Here is a 22,778-nt window from a genome sequence, read left to right on the forward strand (position 1 = left end):
ACCTTCCTGTTCAAGTGAGCACAGCAGAACGGTGAGTCCAAAAATGTCTTGTGTTCTGCTGCATAAATGATGTAATATGCCAGAGAGATATGTATACTGTAGCTAAGAAACGAATACTAAGTGTATGTTGTGTAGTAAGCTGTAAGTATCCCATGTGCCTCACTCTAATAATTTGGTCCCTTTCCCCTTAATAACTTAGCCCACCGTTCTGACTTCGTGGGGCACATGTAGCCTGTTTTAGAGGAATGTAATCATTTAATATTGTAAGAGCTTTCATTGTCTGCTTATATGCCCCCTTTTTTTATCCTACGGTTCTGACTTGTTCTGAATTCTGAAAGTGCTGAATAGTTATATTGATAGCTATGTCCGTCCTTGCTCGCTCATTAATGTCTTAATCAAAATTACGGATTGCCTCTTATGCGCTCGTCATTCCCTTATGCCATAGTTTGTACATCTAAATTGTCAGTAGAAACCACATTTGTTTAAGCAAGTCAGCCGTATCAGCTATGTTTTTTAAAAAGGCAGTAAATGAGGCTGAATGAACTGTTTCACTGCCAGAAAAGTGTCTGCTGATAGCCAGGTGTAGCGGTGGTAAGGATTCACTCCATGGTGCTGAAAAGAAAGCTCTGCTGTTGGGACAGATTTATGTAGGCCTTAACAGTTTGTGGGCACCATTTGTCACGGTTATAGTGCAATTAATGTATTGTTTAGTGTAGTGTAGTGGCTTTGCTGGCATGCATCCCCCATTTGTTTGTTTTGTTTGCCCTACCAAGATTTACATACTAAAATTGCCACTGGGTGAACCAGACAGAAATACTCACTGTCCTCCAAAGTCAATGTAGAACCATCTCTGCAAGAGTTCATAAGTCACCAAGGTTACACCAAACTGTGGCGAGGACCTGCAGACACGGGCTGGTGGGAGAGACTTTGAAATTACAATGTGGGATTTCACATTTTTCTCTGATGTCTTCAAGAGAGCAATTATGGGAGCCAAGAAGTGCCTCATTTCCCGGTCATGAAACTGCTCATTTGTGGAGCGCACGCATGTGTTTGCTTACCTCCTGCTCCTTTCCACAGGGCCCTGAAGCCCTCCTCAGCAATGATCTTCCTGAAGCAGTCTATGACTCCGTTGTATGTGGTCTGGCCTGCGCGGGCCGCCACCTGGAGCCTGGTCTTGATGACATCAGCAGGGGTCACCAGGGAGGCAGCAGGTATACCTTAGGAGGTGTTGCACAACCCACATAATGAGTCATTCTCACTATGCAGGAATAGTATCACCACTGATGGCAAGCAGAGTAGTACAACGCCAGGTTTAAAATAGAAAAGGAATAGAATGTCCAATCGTTTACTGTACATATTTTTTTATCATATATATGATAAAACATTCAATTGATTGAAGCATTTATTCAGGCCTCTAGTATACTATACTATGTCTATAGGTTGAGATGGTGAGGTTTGCAGCAATGGTTGTTAGTGCTAGCTACCTGCTATGGCACCAGCAGTGAGCAGCTGCAGAGGTCCAATTCTGCCCTGTTCGTCTGCAAACTCAGCCTTGGTGTGGGCGTACACAGGGAAGTAGATGGCAGAGAACGGGATGTCACGCAAAAAGCAGGCTTTCGCTCCCTAGGACACACAAACACAAAAGGATTTATTTTATATAACCCAAAATGACTACACCTGCAAAAATATCGCATTTTCAGTTGTATTTATTTCACCTTTATTTAACCAGGTAGGCTAGTTTTTTAGAACAAGTTCTCATTTGCAACTATGACCGTGCCAAGATAAAGCAAAGCAGTTCGACACATACAACACATACAACACAGTTACACATGAAATGTACAGTACATGAAATGTAAAATGCATTTGGACCTGCCTGAATTTCTGTAAGATATTTGCTTAGGATAATGCTTACCGAGTGCTTTAAAAAATATATTCTATACTAGAAATACTGTATAGAATATTGCACAGGTTTATTTGGAATCATCAACTACAAATGAGTTAAGTGCTGTAGACATCTGGTCTCATTAGTCCAGATTTGGACTACTGTACTGAATATTGTAATGTACTGAATATTGTAATGTACTGAATATCTTCCAAAATATGATTGACCCTGATGGTGGAGAAGGTAGGGCAGTGGTTGAGGTGGCCGCTGTGGCTTTGGGATCATCTGGCCTGGGAGCTCCAGTGGATTATTGTTGGCAGGCTGTGAGCCTCAGCCAACCCACAGAGGAACCTGGCGGTGCGGTTGATCACAGCAGGAGCCAGAAGGCCCTCAGGCAGTGCTGCTCCCCCCATGGTTCCCCCGGGGCCCCCAGAGAACTCCCTCCCTCCCAGCCCAGCACACAGTCTCTCAGACACACACACACAGAGACTACATTAACATGGACCCATGGTCTACTGGGCCCATCCACAGGGAGGAAGTCAGTCACTTTTAACAAGCTCCACATTGTCTGCTACTCATTAAAATATGAACCATGAACACATTACTGGAGATGTAAGTAAACCGACTAGAACTTGGAAAGGAGCAGTAGCTAAGCATAATTTACTGTTGGTTGTTGGCAACTGTGGTCTCTCTGCATGTTAAACACTGTTTTGTAAAGAAATAATATGATTGTAACAATCAGTAGGGAATCTAGCTAGTCATCCTACTGCAGACTGCGCCTGCCCATCAGAACTCTCATATTGCAAAAGTGTCTTATGTAATATCAGCATTGATACACAGTCATACAGTATTTATTGTTCAGCACCACTGCAACATAAACTGTTAAACTACAACATAAACTACCACATAAACTACGTCACCTTGCGGGTGACATCATGCAGGGGTTATTAACTTAGGCTATAACAGAGGTTTTAAGAGGTGATGTGGTAAGTAAAGCTGCTGATGTAGAGGGGTTTACCCACTTTGTAGAGGCCAAAGAGGCCCAGGTCCCTGACCACGGTCAGGGCACCGACCCTGCGGGCCGTGGTGATCTCTCCGGCCACCTGGAGACGGATCTTGACTATCTCCAGAGGGTTGGTGAAGATCACCTGGGATCCTCCAGCCTGCAGAACACAACTCAGGTTGAGAGTGAGAAGAAACAAATGGTACATGTCACAGTGCATCCGTAACTGAAGCGTGATAAAATCGTAGGTCTCAATCTGCAGAACCAATTTTATACACAATTTTTTGTTTTTCTTTCTGTAGTACTTTGTCGCACAAACAAAATCTATAATTATAATGAAAAACAAATGTAATCACTTACAGTAAGTAAATCAAGACAATCATACATGTTTTGTTTTTACTTGTGTCCCATGATTAGGAAGGGGTTAATAGGTTTTACAACATCTCAGGGGTCAGCCTGTGGTGAGGATGATAATGTCTAAGCATTTCACCCCAATAAGCATTTTCAAATTAGCTTGGTAAACTCAAACACAAAATACACTCTTTTCAAGTGCTGATGTCAAGCTGTCAGAAAGTGGCCTTGATGAGAGCAGGAGAAACAAGCAGGCATTGAGAGAGGAAACAGTGGGGTCAGGGAGGAACAGGCAGGGTGCGAGGAGAAGCCTTCCTTATGGCTGGAAGGCCCTGACCCCGGCAACAGCCCTCTGCCCCTTCCCTCTCCCCCGGGCACCTCCTGTGGAGGGGTGAGTGGCCCAGCCCAGCCTCGCCCCGCACACTTCCCCAATTCACCCCACTCCCAGGGGAGAGCGTTGAATCACACTGCTCTGCTCAGGGCCCTGGCAGGGACGCCCCAGGGTGCAGCCACTCTGACTCTGGCACATTTATCACCCTCCCCAAATCGAATCAGGCCCCTGGATGCCTGCTGGTGACATAGAGGGCAGGGGTCCTATCTGTAAACATCCGAGCGCTGTCCTAAAAAAAACTCAGGCACATTTAGTCATTTTCAAAGTGGAAGGGGAAGATCCGCTACTCTGAAGATTTATGCATTCATCCCTCTGTCCCTATCTCCTTTATCTTTTCCACTTATTCACAGTCAGGAGGGATAACATTACAGTCCATCTCCACAAACTAGTAAAACATTTGCCTTCTACAATGTGAAACCACTTTACACGAAGACCACGTTCATCTGATGTGCAAGAAATTGATACTATGGGAAGAATCTAGCATTAAAAAAATATACATAGTATATTATATACGATAATATTGTTGGGTGGAGTCCTTCACCAGAACTAGGTTACCGTAATCTAAAATTCTAGATGGCATGCTATACTCCCGAGTGGATATTCACGTCATAAAAAGGAATTTCCCTCGACCACACCCACACATTGGGGAAAACCAAATTATTTCCCATTCACCCCACATTGTAAAAGTCTACTTCGTTTCTTGTTATACAAATAAAATTTAAAAAATAATGCAGAAAAGCTGCTGTGTTGTTCAATGTACATGTAACCGGGCAAAAATCCTCACTTATGAATCGCAATGCTCCCACGTTGGGAAATAGAGCCTGCAAGAAGAGCCCTGTGGCTTCAGGCTATTCGGCATGGGAGAGTGGGAAATGTGAGGACCCGGTGTCCAAGTAGGTTACACGTAGCTACAGTATGTGTGGAAAACATTTGATCACAGATAAGACATTTAACTTGTTTACTACTGTCCATTTGTAACTCCACTCACTACTTGTAGCTGAATAGTTTTTTTTTTTTAGTTGTTGTTCTTGGCTAGCTTAAGTTCCAGTCGGTAGCTAGCTAGCACTGTCACTCACGTGGCTGCTAGCACCGTCCTGAAGCCCTACAATATTACTTTTTTTCTAAGTAGTGAGAACCCTCTGGAGCAGGCAATGTTGAAAAGTACGTTTTAGACACGCACTTTTCTTAGATGTAGTTTTGTAATTGACTTAAAACAAGCCGACAAGAAAATTGCATTTGAAAAGGGCCAAGTTTTTGCTGTGAACCAATGGGGTAACCTAAAACAGGTTGTTTTCCCTACAGGCGGGCATTCTATCTAATACCGCCTGGGACTATGCTTGTTGTACATGTATGGTGTATGGAACTGTGGTGCCTATGCCAGATCAGGCCTCAGGTATGTGCAGTCCTGTCAAACTCAATCACAGTGAGGTAAAGCCAGCTCCATCCAGGGCCCTCCAGGCCTTCTTCCTCCAATTACAGGCTGACAGGGGTCACAACCCTGCAGACCCTGCCCTCCGTAGGCAACCTGCAGGCTCTCTTCCCTGCCCTGTCTGTTTCGTTTCACTTAGACTCATTTAGCAGAGGTAGGGTGATGGAATTACACGCTTTAATCCACCAATGCACTCACCAAACGTTACAGCGTGCCAAATTACCACGCTGAGGTAAAAAATTGTCCATTCACAGACATAATTTCTCAAATTGTGCCCAATTAGAGAGTTCAGAGACCCAAGAGCACCTTTTTATCAAGCTCCGCCACTTATTTAGGATGTCAATACACCGGCAGGAAACTTGAATTAGAGCTTAAATTCATATACAATAATTCAATGTCCGTAATTCAAATTGAAGATGAAAAGCTTATAATTGTAGATCCAGATCAGTCAGAAATAATTAAGCTAAACCTTAATGTTGAAGGGGTTGGAAAACCACAAAAAATGTCCCCCCTTAGCTCAATATCTGGAATCCACAATTTACACCCATGAGATGCCAAATGTTCATAAATTGAAAGAGAAAATCTTAAATCATGTTTTAGTTTCAACAAAAATCTTGTTTCAGTTCCCCCACATCGAGATCAATTAGATTTAAACGAGTCAATGTAGCAGCTGCCAACGCTTTTGCTTTGCATGAAGCACACGCCTTTTCAGCCCTCACTCTGTAGAGACAGACTGTCTACGAAGACATCCTCACACCAATACTTACAGTGGCACCAGCCAGGACTTCTGCAAACAGGGGAATGGTGTTGTCCTCTGTGGTGAATTTGTCTCTTACAAAGTCATTCATCTGTGAGAAAAGAGAATGAGGCAAGCACAACGCATACCTTTAGAGAAAGAAATCCTCAAAGAGAATGACAATGAGTGCATCTAGTCACGCCTTGGATTTTGGAAGACATTGTATTTTCTGTGAGACTGTATTCATATTTAACATACAAATGGTACAACCTTTCCTTATTGTGCAATAAACATGAAGGCACTCTGCGGGTTTGTAATGACTTGCCGTGAGTTTGATAGCTTTCTCTGGGGCAACACCGATAAGCTGTGGTACGAGACCTGCAAAACAGTATTCATGGAGACCATTTAGATGACCTGACAGAGGAAGACACTCCGACTGGCAATGAATACTTCCATTGCCAGTTACATCAATGAAATCGGCATGATTCTTGTCCGGTTAAAATAAACCCATAAATATTTACAGATACGACTGCTACATCTGATGAACCAAACGACAATGCCTCCCATTGAAATGGACAAAAAGCTCAAATATGAAACTGGCAGTTGTATGGGCTCAACATTGTTGTGGCCTGATCCCAGTCTGGTGTGGAACAGAGAGAGCTGTGTGGCCTTGGTGGTGGTGGTGGGGGGGGGGCAGTGCTATAGCGCTGATAACCACCATACTGTTTCACCGTCCGTCCTTCAGCGAGCCAGATAAACTTCAGAAGGAGCTGCTGAGTGACTGCTTGTGGTATGCAGCCAGAAAACAGCCAACCGTGTCTGTCTCTCAGTCAATCACCCCTCTCATCAGCGTGGAAAGATAAAGAGGGAGGGGGAGAGCCAAGCAGAGAGGATAAACAAAGAGCTGCAGTGGCAGATGCAGCAGTAGATGGCAGTCTTGACTTCCTTCATCTGATAGCCCTCACTGTGGCAGTGTTATATATATATATATATATATATATATATATATCACAAGCCTTCAGCAGCGTTATCACCACACTGGAAAACATAGATCTGACACTACTACAGGAGTTATTTTACCTCTGGGATGTTTTCAGCTAGCTAAGTAATGACAATGTGACCTTCCATAGACTTGGTCAATTTAGAACAGTCAAATGATTCTGTTATTATGCAAAACATGTTGATGATGATACTGGCACAAAAATGTGTTTTGCCACCATTTGCCGCCGGACCAGATGACAGTATCTAGCATTACATAATAGAAACGCATTCACCAGGCTTTAGTTTATACCTCTGTAGAATCCAAAGAATCCCTCATATCGGAGCACTTTCTTGGCACAGTCAAAGCTATTCTTGTACATAAGCTCTCCTACGAAGGAGCTGGTGGAGCGCTGGTTCTGCATACGGGTCTTCACCAGGTCAATGGGGTACACAGCTGTCGCACCCGTGGCTGCAAATCACACATGTCAATCAACACACCATCAACATACTGCATTCACACCATCAACAAACTGCATTCACACCATCAACATCCTGCATTCACACCATCAACATCCTGCATTCACACCATCAACATCCTGCATTCACACCATCAACATACTGCATTCACACCATCAACATACTGCATTCACACCATCAACATACTGCATTCACACCATCAACATACTCTTGTTGGTGATAATATCCTATGATTTTCATATATTCAGACAGAGCAAATATCTTTATCATTATTTTAACTATTTAGCCGATCGTTTTTAGGTGGGGTATATTTAAAGATTGGTGTTTTAGTGTGTTGCTTCAGTGATAAATAGTGAGATGTGGGCATATAAAGAAGTTAAAAACAGTCATTAGGCCCAGACAGAGTAGTGACTATTTAGGAGTCTGCAGGAGAGCCGTAGTGTAGAGGGTGTCTACTGTCTGAGGAGGCAGCCATGCAGCAGGTTGCCCTAAATGCAGCTCTTAGCCACAGCGGCTTGTCATGTCTTGTCTCTGACATCAAAGGCCCTGTAATGACTCAGGCTCTCAAGCATGCAGAGAGCTCTCTCACCCTTCGTCAGCAAGAGAGGGTGAGAAAGGTCTCATTATCGCCATGGAGAGCCGCCGTCTTCACAATGCTTCACAAGACTTCTGACCCTCAACTGTCCATTGATCATTCAGAACTGATCACCCCCTCCTGAGCTGCTAGATCAAAGACCCACTGAGACAGTAGGCTCTTAGAATGTTGCATGTTGGTTTCACGCACGAACATCTCAATGGCTGTTATATTAGTTCCTCCCAGTGTAATTAGACAGAGATTCCAGTGCGGTTCCGGAAGATTTGTGTCATTCCAAAGCTCCGGCTCCAAAGACAGCCTGGAGCCACCAGTGGCACAGCAGCACAATGGGCAGACCGGCCCCAGGGCCTCAGTGCGCCAGTCTGACCGGCTTGGGTTACCCCTCAGTGGGCCCAGGTCTCCGTCGCAGACATGTCACTCACCTCCAGCGAGTGCGCCCAGACCGAACCTGTAAGCAGACTCTGCAGCCTGGAGCAAGACGGACCGATGAGGATCCCCATGAGCTTGCTGTGGAGGGAGAAAAGACACCGATGTGGAGAAAGACGGGGGATCAAAACACCAGGAAAGAATCGACTTCTATTAAACTGTAGTGAACCAGATACATTGTGGAAAGAAAAACGTTATGGGCCACTCAACAGAGGAGGAAAGCTATGGAATGTAGACATCTCGTCGTGGTATAAGTCTTATTCATAAGCCAGTATTGTATGTCACCGACATAGACACTCTGGCTACGGATACAGTAAATGGCTGTGTAGGAGAACTCTCCAGGGCTATCCATTGATTACGATGGAGCTAGGCAGAGGCTGGAAGCTAAGGGTTTTCCTTAAAAAAAAAACTAAGCATAATTTTGCATTATCTGTCTCCATCTCTGGTTTGGTTCATGATCTTGAAAGTGGAGCCCCTTTGTTTTCTCTGTGGTGCCGTGTAACAGATTAGTCCCACAAGCCTTTCCCATGTAGAGATAAGCATCCACATGAATTATTACATTGGCTGAGTAACAGTTGGAGTGTGTCTGCCCTCCTTGGGGCAGTGAGCAACATCTCCCAGACCAGGCCCTTCCTCCTACCCAGCTGCTTTCACTGAAGGCAGCATGCTAATGAGATCGAGGCCTTGATCAAAAGGTTTAAGCAATTACACTACTTCCACAAATGGCGGACCTGAGAACGCCAACATGTTCGTGTCTTTCACTTTTCCCAAAATCACATTCCAGACCTCCGAGCAAAAGTCCCGGAACATTCAGTGGACCTGGGCCTGACCACAGTCCGATTTACAGAGCTGTGTCGTCTGGAAAGACAGGAACTATTTCCTCCTCCTCCCTCCCAGAGCCACCTCTTGCCAGCACACTCACCATGCTCCTAGCCTCCTACTCTAAACAGACCTAGCCAGAGGCTTCATACACCAGCAGACTCATGGAAAGCCACCCTGATAAAAGCATCCTATTAGATTCTCAGGTGTATGATTGCGTCTGATGTATATGTCTACACTGAATAAAATGGGACAGGCTTTTAGAAAAAGGGAACATCGCAACAATCCATTCGTCTTTTGTACCTGTAATTGGGGGGGGGCTTTTATCCTAGGTGGTGTAATGCACATTCACAAAGAAAGAGAAAACATCAGCACTCTGCTAATTCCATCATTGAACACTCCCTTTCGTTGCTCTTTAATAAGAAAGCATGGTGGGGGAACAGAAGGGATGCAGCAAATAAAAGGCAGCAGGTAAGCGCCATGTGGACAGTCATTCAGGCAGGGTACCTGTCTTTGGATCTCAGCCAGGTGGTATGGGAGTGCGCCTTCCTCCAACGGTGCTATCCTCTCGATGTCCGCCAAGTTGAGCTTTCTTCAGAACAGCAGGGGAGAATCACAATGTTACGCCAGGAGTAGCAAACACAGCATAGCATCCCTCACACGGAGTTGATGCACGATTTTCCACAGACATTTTATGGCCATATAACTTGAGGTTGTTGCTGGTTTAATATGAGTTTGTATACACAACAGACAAACAAAGCTGGATACATGCCCACAACTCAAGCAGTAAATGAAGCTCTCTTAATGCCAGTGAGACACAGATATTCCCTGCTGGCATCATAAAGTCTGCATGCTTAGATTTATTTTGCACATCAACCAGTAGAGCCACTATTGCTAAACTGAATAGGTAATAACTTAGAATTTACTTCTAATAAATATAGCTATAACTTTTTTTTCCATTCACAGATTTATTGAAAATAGCTTTTTCTGATTAATGTGTTAGATATTTTGAATTCATGTGGAGGACAGTAATTCAATACTTGGCAGCGCAAATGCCACGTTGTATGGTTGTGAGTAAAAAGCACAACGCAGCGGTGATGTGTCACTGAGACTGGAGAGAGTTTGAACCTTACCCAGAATGAGCGTAAAGGCCGGAGAGCTGGTACAGGATGTCAATTTCCATTGGATTGATCTGACCAAACTTGTTGGCAGCACTAACAAACTCCTCTGTGGTACAATACGGAGCAGAGGGAGGCATGTTATGTAAGAAAAACCAGACAGGGGGTCACTTATTAAGACTAAATATTTAGAGATACAGTGGGTGGGTAGGCCTGCTGCAAGGATAACCAACCACATCAGCAGTACAGTCTAAAGGTGAAAGGGTAAACTCCTATAATACAGGTAACTAATCACCATCAGAACAGGTCAACTATTCATTCCACAGATCTAAGGGAACAGACTAAACTAATAAAACAGAATATTACAGTGTACATTTACCTTATTTACTTAGAGCTAGGGTAACATGTTCTTGTGTTTCCTGACACCATTCTGCCAAGAGAGGTGAAACTCCCATGACGGTACTGTACAGCCTGAGTTCATGTTTGAAATCACATTTCCTCACTTGAGCAGGACTAGGCTACCTTTGGTGACGAGGGTATCCTTGTATGGTCCGGCTAGTGTGCTGTAGACCTTGCGGATCAGCTCCATGTTGTTAAGGAGGGCGTTGAAGGCATTGAAGTAGGAGAAGCTCACCATGTGGGAGGTGCTGCCTCCAGCGGCCTAAAGGGGAGAGGAACAGACACTGCGGTCTCATCGTACAATCATCTCATGTTGAAACTGGGAGACCATAGCTGTCTCTAACTCACTGAGACCAGGTTCTCTTCCACAAAGGGGCTGAGCATGTGGTGGCGGATGGTGGCCATGATGTCGCTGAAGTCCATGGCAGAGATGGTACCGCTCTTGCTCTTATCCTTCTGGGCAAAGGCCTGGCGGGCATGCTCCAACTGCAGCTCCTACAATGAAAGGAAAGATAGAAAGAGCAGGCTCTTGTGACAAAAGACAAGTCAAATTACCAGGGATGAAATGGAACTTTGGGGGGAAAAAACATGGTGTTGGATGATGTGGGACACTGCTTGGCACATGTGGAAGCATCAGATGAGATAGTGTTAGACACTGGCTCTTGTAATCACAGCTGTCTCTCAGGAGTCTTGATGAAAACCATGTCCCCCTGAAGTCTGATCTCAAGTCTGTGCAGGAGAGCAGGCAGGTGTGTCCGGAGGAGCACAGGGATGATTCAATAGGACAGCCATGCAATCAGAGGGGAAGCAGGGGTACCACTGACCCAGGGTCATAACTGCTGTCAAAGCTGATCACATACTACCAGCAGATCCCTCTCATCTACATAACTCATCAGGCCATAGCAGAGTACAGCCCATCATGACAATGGTAACATTTTATACTGTATACTTTTATTCCACATCTTGTAAGAGTTGGGGAATCCTTTGGTACCCAAATCCAGGTACTGTACTAGGCTGCTGCACTATTGAGGGCTATTGCAGCACATATGCTACAAATAGTGATGTTTTTTATTTTATTCCGGTTAGACAATTCTGAGAACTATGGAACCTCCACAAGGTGGCAGGACATATTCTGCAACAACAACAAAACACTAAACTTTCAGCAGTTTTGTTTATGACTATATTGGATTTAGCTGAATCACATTCAATAATCTATTAGCAGGAAACAATATTGCAAAACATCAGCAGTGAAATAACAGCTAAAGCAAATGTTGTTTTGAATGAAAAGGGTCGCACACAAGAATCCTTGACGCGCTAGTCGGAACCCTTAGTCAACCATGATCCACCGCAAACTGCTATGAGGGTTTACACACAGTAGAGTAGTGGAACTACAGCCAAGCCCTTCCAAGTCCCAGACCACCCAGCTGCATATAAACCCACAAACCCCATCATTCCAAACAAGCTACGTCCACAGCCATACTACTGGCTTTATGGCCCTCGCTGTTTCTGTGGTTACATATGTGTTACAGCTTTAATACATTACATAATTGTGTATTTGTTATGCTATTATAATCGTCCATCTAAACCAGAGATGTTCAATTCCGGTCCTGGAGTACTCGAAACACTTCTGTTTTTTGATTCTACCTGGTAGTTAATTGCACTCACCTGGTGTCCCAAGTCTGAATAAGTCCCTTAAGAGAAAGAGAGGCTTAAAACCAGAAGTGTTTCGGCACTCCAGGACCGACATTGGACAGCCCTGATCTAAACCATGATAGAAAAATAACTTCCTGCATGCAAGTGATTCAAAAAAAACATTTGTAAATTATTCAGACCCTTTGACTGTTTCCACATTTTGTTATGCTACAATCTAATTCTAAAATTGATTAAATTGTTTTTTCCCCTGATCAATCTACACACAATACCCCATAACGACAAAGCAAAAACAGGTTTTTCTAAATTTTTGCAAATTTATTACAAATTAAAAACCAGAAATATCACATTTCCATAAGTATTCAGACCCTTTACTCAGTACTTTATTGAAGCACCTTTGGCAGTGATTACAGACTCGAGTCTTCTTGGGTATGACGCTACGAACTTGGCATACCTATATTTGGGGAGTTTCTCCCATTCTTCTCTGCAGATCCTCTCAAGCTCTGTCAGGTTGGACGGGGAGCGTCGCTGCACAGCTATTTTCAGGTCTCTCCAGAGATGTTCGATCTGGTTCAAGTCCGGACTCTGGCTGGGCCACTCAAGGACATTCAGAGACTTGTCCCGAAGCCACTCCTGCGTTGTCTTGGCTATGTGATTAGGGTCGTTGTCCTGTTGGAAGTTGAACCTTCGCCCTAGTCTGAGGTCCTGAGTGCTCTGAAGCAGATTTTCATCAAGGATCTCTCTGTACTTTGCTCCGTCCATTTTTCCCTCGATCCCGACTAGTCTCCAAGTCTCTGCCTCTGAAAAACATCCCCAGAGCATGATGCTGCCACCACCATGCTTCACCGTAGGGATGGTGCCAGGTTTCCTCCAGAAGTGACGCTTGGTATTCAGGCCAAAGAGTTCAATCTTAGTTTCATCAGACAAGAGAATCTTGTTTCTCATGGTCTGAGAGTTCTTTAGGTCCCTTTTGGCAAACTCCAAGCGGGCTGTCATGTGCCTTTTACTGAGGAGTGGCTTCCATCTGGCCAATCTATTTATTTTATGTTATTTATTAACTAGGCAAGTCAGTTAAGAACAAATTCGTATTTACAATGTTGGCCTACACAGGCCAAACCCTAAACCGGTTGACTCTGGGCCAATTGTGCGCCGCCCTATGGGACTCCCAATCACGGCCGGTTGTGATACAGCCTGGAATCAAACCAGAGTCTGTAGTGACACCTCGGCACCTGAGCTCAATTTCGAGTCTCATAGCAAAGGGTCTGAATGCTGAATACTAAATAAGGTATCTGTTTTTATTTTTACATATATTTCCAAAATTTCTAAAAACCTGTTTTCGCTTTGTCATTATGGGGTATTGTGTGTAGATTGATGAGGGGAAAATGTATTTAATCAATTTTAGAATAAGTGTGTAATGTTACAACATGAAGTAAAGGGGTAGGGGTCTGAATACTTTCCCGAATGCACTGTATTTGTACGGTTCATAAGGTGTCTAGTAATGTCTACTCTATACTGTACCTGCAGAAACTGGGTGAACTCCAGATAGCTGAGGTTCTTCTTTCTGTCACTGCCAAAATGGAGCCTGATAAACTCACAGTCCCAGTTGAAGGGGATGTGGTGGTGCACTGTGGTCTGGCTGAAGATGTCTCGCACATTGGCTGCCAAATGAGAGATGGATGAGTAACATCAAGAGATTGAAAAAACAAAACAACCATACAATATACAGTGGGGTTTGAAATGACTGACACCCTTGTTAAAGATATGCAAAAATGACCTTATCAAGTCAATGAAAAGTGAGCTACTGTATATTGTATGCCAAAACAAATGTGAAATTATATAATTTTATTATATTCTGAATTATAGATTTTGTTTCAAAAGTATGTATTTTTTTCTCTCAAAAAGGTAGGGGTCAAAAGTATTGACACCCCTGTTTTAAATAACTTTCAATATCTTTTCTAAAATGTTTTATGAGTTGGAGAACACATTGGGAGGGATGTTAGACCATTCCTCCATACATAATTCTTACAGATCATTGATGTCCTTCGTCTGTGCTTATGGAATGCCCTCTTCAATTCCAACCACAAGTTTTCAATGGGTTTCATGTCCGGAGACCGAGATGGCCATTGCAAAAGGTTGATTTTGTGGTCAATTAACCATTTCTTTGTGGATTTTGATGTGTACTTGCGGTTATTGCCTTGCTGGAAGATCCACTTTCTCTCAGCAATTATATTAGTATAAAATAATAGAATTTCCACAATTTCTTGAGCATCCAATATAGCTCAGTATTTTAATTATTTATTTTATGCTTATCTTTATTAATGGTGCCAATCATTTCAGACCCCACTGTATGGCCCCATCTCATATCCTGGGAACCTGATATGCACAGAGACGGAATATGGCCTAGCTGACAATCCCAGTGCCTTCATATTGTGTGAGTTCTAAGCAGATCTAGGTCATTCTGTGTCTGAGCACTGCCTTCCATTTTCTATCGCCTTCATGGGGGCCCGCGCTGCACAATGTGTGCACAATGAGCATTACAACAGCTCTTTTTCCCCTGTTTTTGTGACACACTGGATTCATCTCTCCCCCTGTCAGATGGGACTTGTTATGATGTGGTATTACCCACAGCTCGCTCAGAGCTGAGACAATTCTTATCTTAGAAGAGACCTCTAGAATAGAAGCAGCTGACTGACAGACCCTATACTACTCTGCAGTCTCCAGAAGTCCAGTATAGAGAGACACACTAGTGCACAAACGGAATACACATTGAGCACTAGGAGTAACATGAGACCTACATTCATTTTCTACACTGAAACAGCTATGTAGCACTTTTTTTACCTAAGGTCCTAGGTTATAAATAAGATATAGTAATCTTGTGTTATCCACTTCTTGCATAGAGATCTTGCACAATGGGAAAGTGTGTGGTCATTGCCCTAAGGTAAAAGCTCTAATGATGCTGTCCCCATTACCTATGACATGGTTATGACATGAAGCAGACACCAGGTCACCGGGCATCCCCATGTACATACCAAATGAGATGTCCCCTGTGCCAGTCTTGTCAAACAACTGAAAGGCAACTATGAAAAGGGCATCCGGGACACACAGAATCGATTCAAAGGCCAGAAACTCCTGGAAAGAGATCAGTCTGTTTGGACAAGAAAGAAAGAGTACTATCTGAAAAAAAGGACATGTCCCTACAAAGCCCAAAGAACATCAGCAACTCAAATTTTCACTTGTGCACACCAATAACTGTAGCCTACCAGATTCATTTACATGAACGTTCAAGTAAAGTTCAAGTATAAAATTGTATTTTGCCCATACTTATAACATGCTCTACAGTCTACAGTATAATATGGATAGGAACGTGCTGTGTAGTGCGATTTCAACAAGATGCTTTCTCGAGTCTTCGGCATTATGCAAATAATATGTCCGCTTATCTTATCAGGTGGATATTCAATCAAACAAGCATGGGTGTTAAACAACTGATAAAGATGGTTATTCAGGTAATCTGTGAACAACCTTGTGACCAATCATTAACCTAACTTCTCCGTGCTACGGATTTGTCTTCACAACGCCAATACATGTAACATTGTGAACCCCATTGTGTGTATCAACATGGGTTACTTTGGGATCCATGTAGGTAGTGGAACTGTCATCGAAATATGTTATGATCCTTTTTTTTCCTCACAAAAAATCTCAATTCCATTTTCGCTGTATGATGTCTTGAAGGACCTCTTGTTTAAGTCCTTCTATAGCAAGGTTACTATTAGTAACGGTCATCCACCTCACCCGTAGTGGGAGCAGACCTACCCATCCTTGCTGGTGTCGGCTACTCCAGCGATCAGCTGCACAGTCTTGCGGTTGTGGTCGGGCTGGTTGTGCAGACCCAGGAAGTTCTGCACAAAGTCCCTGGGGGACATGTAACGCACCCCATTCTCAACCACACTGGCATACTGAAGGGGAGACAAAAAAAATACAGGTTAGTGTTAAATATAAATGCTCAGAAACTCAATATACAAACTTATACTCATACAAAACTCCCTCCTTGAAGTCCCTTTCCCAAAACAGCCCATCTTTGTATTGCATCACTGTTCCCCCAACAGCTATCTGACATTTTTTTTTTTAAACTTATGACAATAAATGATTTGTTCAGACAACCTGATGCAGTGTCTGTCAAAGCAATGCATTTTGTCTCTGTAGTTATGCTTAGAGTGATTAATATTAATCCCATCATGTACTTTTCAGACATCGCATCAAAGCTAGGCAAAAATATCAGAGTTCAAAACAATCTTGTTTTTGCAATTCATCGTATTCTATTAATTTCTTTGAGTTGTTGCAGTGAGTAAACAGACTTCAAATTTGCTTTTAAAACACTTCAAGACACTTTCAAGCTTTATAATACCTTATACAGAAAAATCTGGGAGATTTGTGGTTTAACCCACAATAAGCCAGCACAAGCTGTAGTATAGTGTAGGAAACCATCAAGGCAACAAAGCTTCCCAAACCACTATCATGTTAATTGTCACAATCATGTATGAAGATAAGTGCAGTGCAGTATACTATATTTAATATACAATATGGGATGTTTAAGTATAATGTAACAGATAAGTACTATAACAGTGTATATAATGATATGTGACATTAGGGCTTTAGCTGTGGCAATGCAAGGGACTGCCAAGTCACCTGAAAAATATATTTCTCAATTAATCCATGTGCACTACTTAGAAAGAAAAAAGGAACAGCATTGTTTTGTTTCTGCTATGCTGCAAAACATGCAACCCATGCACTGGTGTTGCTACCTCTCATCTAGGCTTAAAGAAACAAAAGGTCAGTTTCAGAGTCAGGGTTGGGTTACAAGCTGGAGCACTGCATGAGCTGGCAGCATAAAGGCCAGGCTCTGGGTGTACAGCCAAGGAGAGAGTGAGAGAGAGACCGAGAGAGAGCGAGCAAGAGAGAACTTCACAAAGAATGCATTTCAGACCACATCTCACTGCACACTCTTTCGTTAATATTTTAAGTGAAAGTATTAATTCCAAGCAATTTATTAACCCATTTCTTCACTCCATAATTTGGCATTAACTCAACGTCACAGTAAGCCTCAAGTGCTTCTTGATAAGATTAGGCAGGTTGGACAAAATGGCCCATTCATCCATTAATTAACTATATGTTTATGACTAATTATTGCATGTGTGTATTAGAACAGCTATGCCTAATATAAATTGGTGTGCGTTCAAGATAAATCAGTGCAGTGTTGTATGAAGAAAGAAGAAGATCCTAAAATAGTACAAGGTCAAAATAATAAGTCCCTCCTTGGCGCTATCTGTTGCTAGAGGCACATTTTCCTCCAATCAATGGCCTTACACCCTTCAACTTGGTACTGTGTGTGACTTTGTAAAGCACAAGAATGCATGGTCCAAATTAGTAGCAAAAACAACTGATTCACCCAGACATCTGAAAATCCTAGCCAATGTCACAGCCTAAAAGAAGTCTGGGAAGGACAAATTCCTCTGTGAAGGCAATTCAGAATTAGTACAAGCATTTGTGTGACCTTTCCTTGTAGTATTCAACAGTAGACGCAACACACTCAGTGTATCTCTCCCTGTGTGTGTGTAACTGTGTGTGTGTCTGTGAGAGAGAGAGAGAGACTGCTGGCAATAATATCATATTTGTTTAACTGTAGCTTTGCCATACAATCAAGGTTATAACCTTATACCATTGACGACAACCAATGTAAAGTTACATGCTGTTTTCAAATCAAAATTCAATCAAATGTTATTTGTCCCACGCACCAAATACAACTGGTGTAAAATGTACTGTGAAATGCTTGCTCATGAGCCCTTCCCAAAAACGCAGAGTTAAAAATAATAATAATACAAATTAAATTGTAACAAAAGAGGAATAAAATCAAATATACAAGAATGAAACTATATACAAGGAGTACCAGATCAATCTGCAGAGGTACAGTACAAGGTATCTAAGGTAGATATGTAAATGAAGGCAAGGTAGATAATAATACGAGTTGAACTGCTGCATTCAGACTAAAATAATATAAAGAATTGTGTTTTTAGTGCCATAGCAATATTGGGTTAAAGATCCACTTGTGAATGACAGTCTTACCTTCAGAAATATAGTCCTTAGTGCATTGGAATCGCCTCTTGCGGTTGTTTCTACCTAAAACATACAGTTGGAGTCATCAAAGCTAAACCCTGATGAATCTGGTAATGCAATGAGAGTTTGAGAATGACATAGGACGCAACGACTCTACATTGGCTACAATGTCATACTATCATTACTGCAGAGAGTAATCGGTTGCTTGTCTCTGAAGTTTCGATGTTTGAAAAAGCAATAACACAGAACTCGTAGTCTACAGTTGAATATCAGCCCTGCCAGCAGCAACAGTCACCTTTGCCATTATCATTACTGAACCGGCTACTCGACCTTCACAGCAATAAACGTGTTATACTATTAAAGTAGCTGAACAACTTCCATTAGATCAGTAAACGAAAATCTGTAACAACGTAAACATTACTCAATTCGCTCTCCAAGGCCGACGTGCCCACGGAAAGATGCTGAAAGAGGACCATTCTGTTCGTTTAAAAAAAGTAAATAATATATGCTTCCGCATCAATAAGCTTAAGTCCTCATCCAAAATAAATAAACAACTTAAATACAGGTAATATTCATTTCTGATAGGAAATATTGGCAGAGTCACCTTGACCGCCATGCTGGGTGTGACGTCACGTTGACTAGCAGCGCAGGCGCTTGGCTACTGTAGCCTTTGATTCTGGGATAACAGCATGACACTTTTGAAGATGACCTAAAACATACAGTTGGAGTCATCAAAGCCAAACCCTTATGAATCTGGTAATGCAATGAGAGTATGAAAATGACATAGGACGCAACGACTCTGCATTGGCTACAATATAATACAATCATTACTGCAGAGGGTAATCGGTTGCTTGTCTCTGAAGTTTCGATTTTTGAAAAAGCAACAACACAGGACTCATAGTCTACAGTTGAAAATCAGCCCTGCCAGCAGCAACAGTCACCATTGCCATTATCATTACTGAACCGGCTACTCGACCTTCACAGCAATAAACTTGTTATACTATTAAAGTAGCTGAATAACTTCCATTAGATCAGTAAACGACACGTTGTAACAAGGTAAACATAACTCAATTCTCTCTCCATATATGCTTCCGCATCAATAAGCTTAAGTTCTCATCCAATAGAAATAAACAACTTAAATACAGGTAATACTAATTTCTGATAAGAAATATTGGCAGTCACCTTGACTGCCATGCTGGGTGTGACGTCACGTTGACTAACATGCTGACCAGACCAGACACGTCGCGTGCGCGAGCGTCGCAAAATAAATTTAGAAATCCATGTTGTTCAATTATTGCACCCACACTGCTAGCGTGCACCAACGAGCGTCTGCGACGCCAAGGGCTAAAATAGAAGTCGTTCCTATTTCTGACGCAGATCGCGCTGAAAGTCATCTCCTCATTGGTTTATAGAAGCAGGTACCCACACGCCATCTCCTCATTGGTTATACCCACATGGGTGATTGAAAGACGAACTTTGTTGCCGGTTGTCTGGTAATAGAATGAAAGTTTAGATGGATCACCATATAAGTTAAAAAATGAAAAAGCCTGGAAGGAGGAGAGATGACTAGAAACGATTCGGTTGGCCGAATTGTTGGAGTAGACGTCCTTGTGCATTTCAGGTAATATAACAACTCAATGTTTATATCCCAGGACAAATTAGCTAGCAACAGCAAACTAGCTAAATAGGACAAATTAACGTTAGCTAGCAAGTGCAAGCTAGCTAGCTAAATTGCCACACATGTTTAATGCTTTTCGACCTGTCCCCAAATCAATGTCATTGGTTCAGAGTTTGTTTTGATATTTTAACCTGTGTGTAGTGAGCGCGTTTGGTGTGGGTGGGTGGGTGTGTGTGTGTGTGTGTGTGGGGGGGTGGGGGCAAAATACATTTATGCACGAGTGCAGCCTGGGTTCCAGCACAGGCGGTTGGCTACTGTAACTTTTGATTCTGTGATAACAGCATGACAATATTGAAGAAGACCTACATATCCATGTCTTTTAGGATGTATTTTAAGCGTCTGCAATGTGAGTAGGCTATCTGTCAGCAGAGTCTGGCATGGTTCATGTGGTCATGTAAGAACATGATGCACTACTGTGTGGGCTATCTGAACCTGCTGATACAGTTTTTTTAATAGCATGCATGCTCAACTAAAACAAACCATCAGATTACTAGGCTACACTAGCTGTGCGCAAAGTGTAACATGCTGACTAGACCGGAGCGTGAGCATCGCAAAATAAATTTAGAAAGCCATGTTATTCAATTATTGCACTCACACTGCTCGTGCGCGCCAACGAGCGTCTGCGACGCCAAGGGCTAAAATAAAACTTCATCTCCTCATTGGTGGAGGTGGCAAAATACATTTATGCACGATAGCGCACGGTGACCACTGTGTGAAAACCTCTCCAATTTATGCTGTCCAAAATTATTATACGTTTTCTATCATCTTAATGAAATGTGAGCTCCAGTGAGGTGCACAAGGGTCAAATGTTGCATTTACTATTCATGTCCATCCAGTATCCAGGGACTATTATAGGGGGTGAAAGGGGGTGAAAAATACAATTGAGAAGGCTTGTTTTCTCTTTGGTTTCAATACTTGATTTCTCATAAAACTATCCACAGCTTTTTTTTTTTATTGCATAAGAACATACTTTATTATCTGCTTTGTGAAGAAGCTCTGTATGATAATGTTCTGTTACCCCAATGATACAAAATCTATAAAGCTTAAACGAGAAACAGTCTACCCACAAATGTGAATAGGCCGCAACAGATCACATCAACGTTTATTGGTTGCGTACACAGTTTAGTGGAGATGTCATAACGGGTGCAGCAAAATACTTGTGTTACTAGCGTGCAGTAAAATGTCAAATAAGTACATAAATAATAAATATTCAAAAACTAGAAAAAAATAAATCAAGTATGTCAGAACAAATCCAATTAACAACCCAAATAGCACTGTATCAGTAATACAAATACAATTTTTGCTAATATATACACCAACAATATATAGTAAGAAGGAAATGTATAGCAGTAGATATATTACAGTGAGCTATATCAAGAATCCGCCGTATAAATAAACAGTGTAACAAAAATGCAATATACAGTAGTAGATATATTACAATGAGCTATGTGAAAAATACAGTATATGAATACACAGTGTGAAAAACTGTAAAAAAGAAATGGGAAGTGTCCATTGTTTAATGCCTCTGTACATGGGACAGCAGCAGTGGCTGAGTATGGGCGTATGCGTGTGTGTGAATGTATATGTGAGTACAGGAGTCGGATTGGGTATGTGGGGGAGGGGGGGTGCTTGTGTGTGCGTGTTTGTGTGTGTGTGTGCGTGCGTGAGCTTGTGTGGGTGTTTTGTGAGTTTATATTTGTCTCTTACTATAGGTGATGGTTGTTTAACAGTCAAATGGCCTGGAGATAGGAGCTGTTTTTCAGTCAGTCTTTCATCAACAGACACAAACAAGTTACACATTACACATTGCACAAATTCCAGACAAAAGTTCAGGAAAGAAAATTCTGGTTCCACCAGAAATATTTCATAAAGGTCAGAGATCAAGCTGCATGTATTGCCTCCATACTGACACCCTAACACATAGCAAGAGAGTAAAAGGCGTTGTTGCAGGAAAGGGATAATCTAGTGCTGTCAGAGTAGTAGGTAGGGGTAAAATTATAGTGGCTTAAACATGACTGTGTGGGTCAGTCATTGGTGCTTCTGGAGGACAGAATTGCCATGGCAGGGATGATAGCACAGCATTACCACAGTTCAGTGTTCAGCCATGCACTCTCCCCCAGAGAGGCCATTTATTTTATTGAGCTATCACTGTACTGTAATCCACTTTTTGAAAGACAATTTTCAAGGTTCAAATTCTTCATTTAAGTCTGCGATGGACTGTCATAATGGGACATTTAAAGGGTCAATTTTGTTTACCACAACATAGTGTGCTTCCCTCTTGGAGTTCTAAGGCTATTTCGTGACAGTACGCTTTGTTTTTTTTTCTCTTTGTGGGAGTACTATAAAAGGGAAACCACAGAGGATTTTTAAAAATCGTATTTAAACTTTGTGTGTGTGAGGAGGTTGGTCGTTTAGAAATCAAATAAATAACAATAGTTAATAGTTTGTGTTAAATTATGGGGGGAAATTAAGTTGCATATTTTAAAAGGATTCACATGTTCAGGCTACCAGTAGCCTATGTAAAATAAAATTAAAATAATAGAATATCATAGAACACAGGTACAGCATCAAATCCTCTCATCAGTAAAATAATAACTTGTACACGTGTACAGAGAAGTGTTCTATTTTTTTTCCATCGATTGGTGATGCGCAATCGTTTGTGGTTAAAGTGTAGCACACGCTGGAAGGGTATGCTAAAAAAATCGATGGAGAGCGCGATGGTAAAAGAAAGGGAT

At 42.2% G+C, this 22,778-nt stretch overlaps 1 protein-coding gene across 4 annotated transcripts in view; it reads right to left on the reverse strand.

The window, feature by feature from the left end:
• Nucleotides 1–19,069, reverse strand: part of LOC112236510 (calcium-binding mitochondrial carrier protein Aralar1) — a 20,890-nt gene extending 1,821 nt beyond the window's left edge. The window contains exons 1-17 of one of the 4 annotated variants that reach the window (XM_024405114.2): nucleotides 18,970–19,069; nucleotides 18,375–18,428; nucleotides 16,068–16,210; nucleotides 15,287–15,402; nucleotides 13,776–13,915; nucleotides 10,956–11,102; nucleotides 10,731–10,869; nucleotides 10,224–10,317; nucleotides 9,598–9,682; nucleotides 8,268–8,352; nucleotides 7,084–7,242; nucleotides 6,118–6,170; nucleotides 5,824–5,904; nucleotides 2,905–3,045; nucleotides 1,485–1,623; nucleotides 1,059–1,217; nucleotides 822–912 (exon numbers count right to left, since the gene is read on the reverse strand). In XM_024405114.2, coding sequence (XP_024260882.1) covers nucleotides 822–912; nucleotides 1,059–1,217; nucleotides 1,485–1,623; nucleotides 2,905–3,045; nucleotides 5,824–5,904; nucleotides 6,118–6,170; nucleotides 7,084–7,242; nucleotides 8,268–8,352; nucleotides 9,598–9,682; nucleotides 10,224–10,317; nucleotides 10,731–10,869; nucleotides 10,956–11,102; nucleotides 13,776–13,915; nucleotides 15,287–15,402; nucleotides 16,068–16,210; nucleotides 18,375–18,428; nucleotides 18,970–18,981 — 1,838 coding nt within the window. In that variant the 5' untranslated portion in view covers nucleotides 18,982–19,069. The other 3 variants (XM_024405118.2, XM_024405106.2, XM_024405123.2) reach the window with 3 other exon arrangements.
• Nucleotides 19,070–22,778: the final 3,709 nt, after the last annotated feature.

Source organism: Oncorhynchus tshawytscha, linkage group LG03 (assembly GCF_018296145.1).
Source record: "Oncorhynchus tshawytscha isolate Ot180627B linkage group LG03, Otsh_v2.0, whole genome shotgun sequence".
In the NCBI taxonomy this organism is placed as follows: Eukaryota; Metazoa; Chordata; class Actinopteri; order Salmoniformes; family Salmonidae; genus Oncorhynchus; species Oncorhynchus tshawytscha.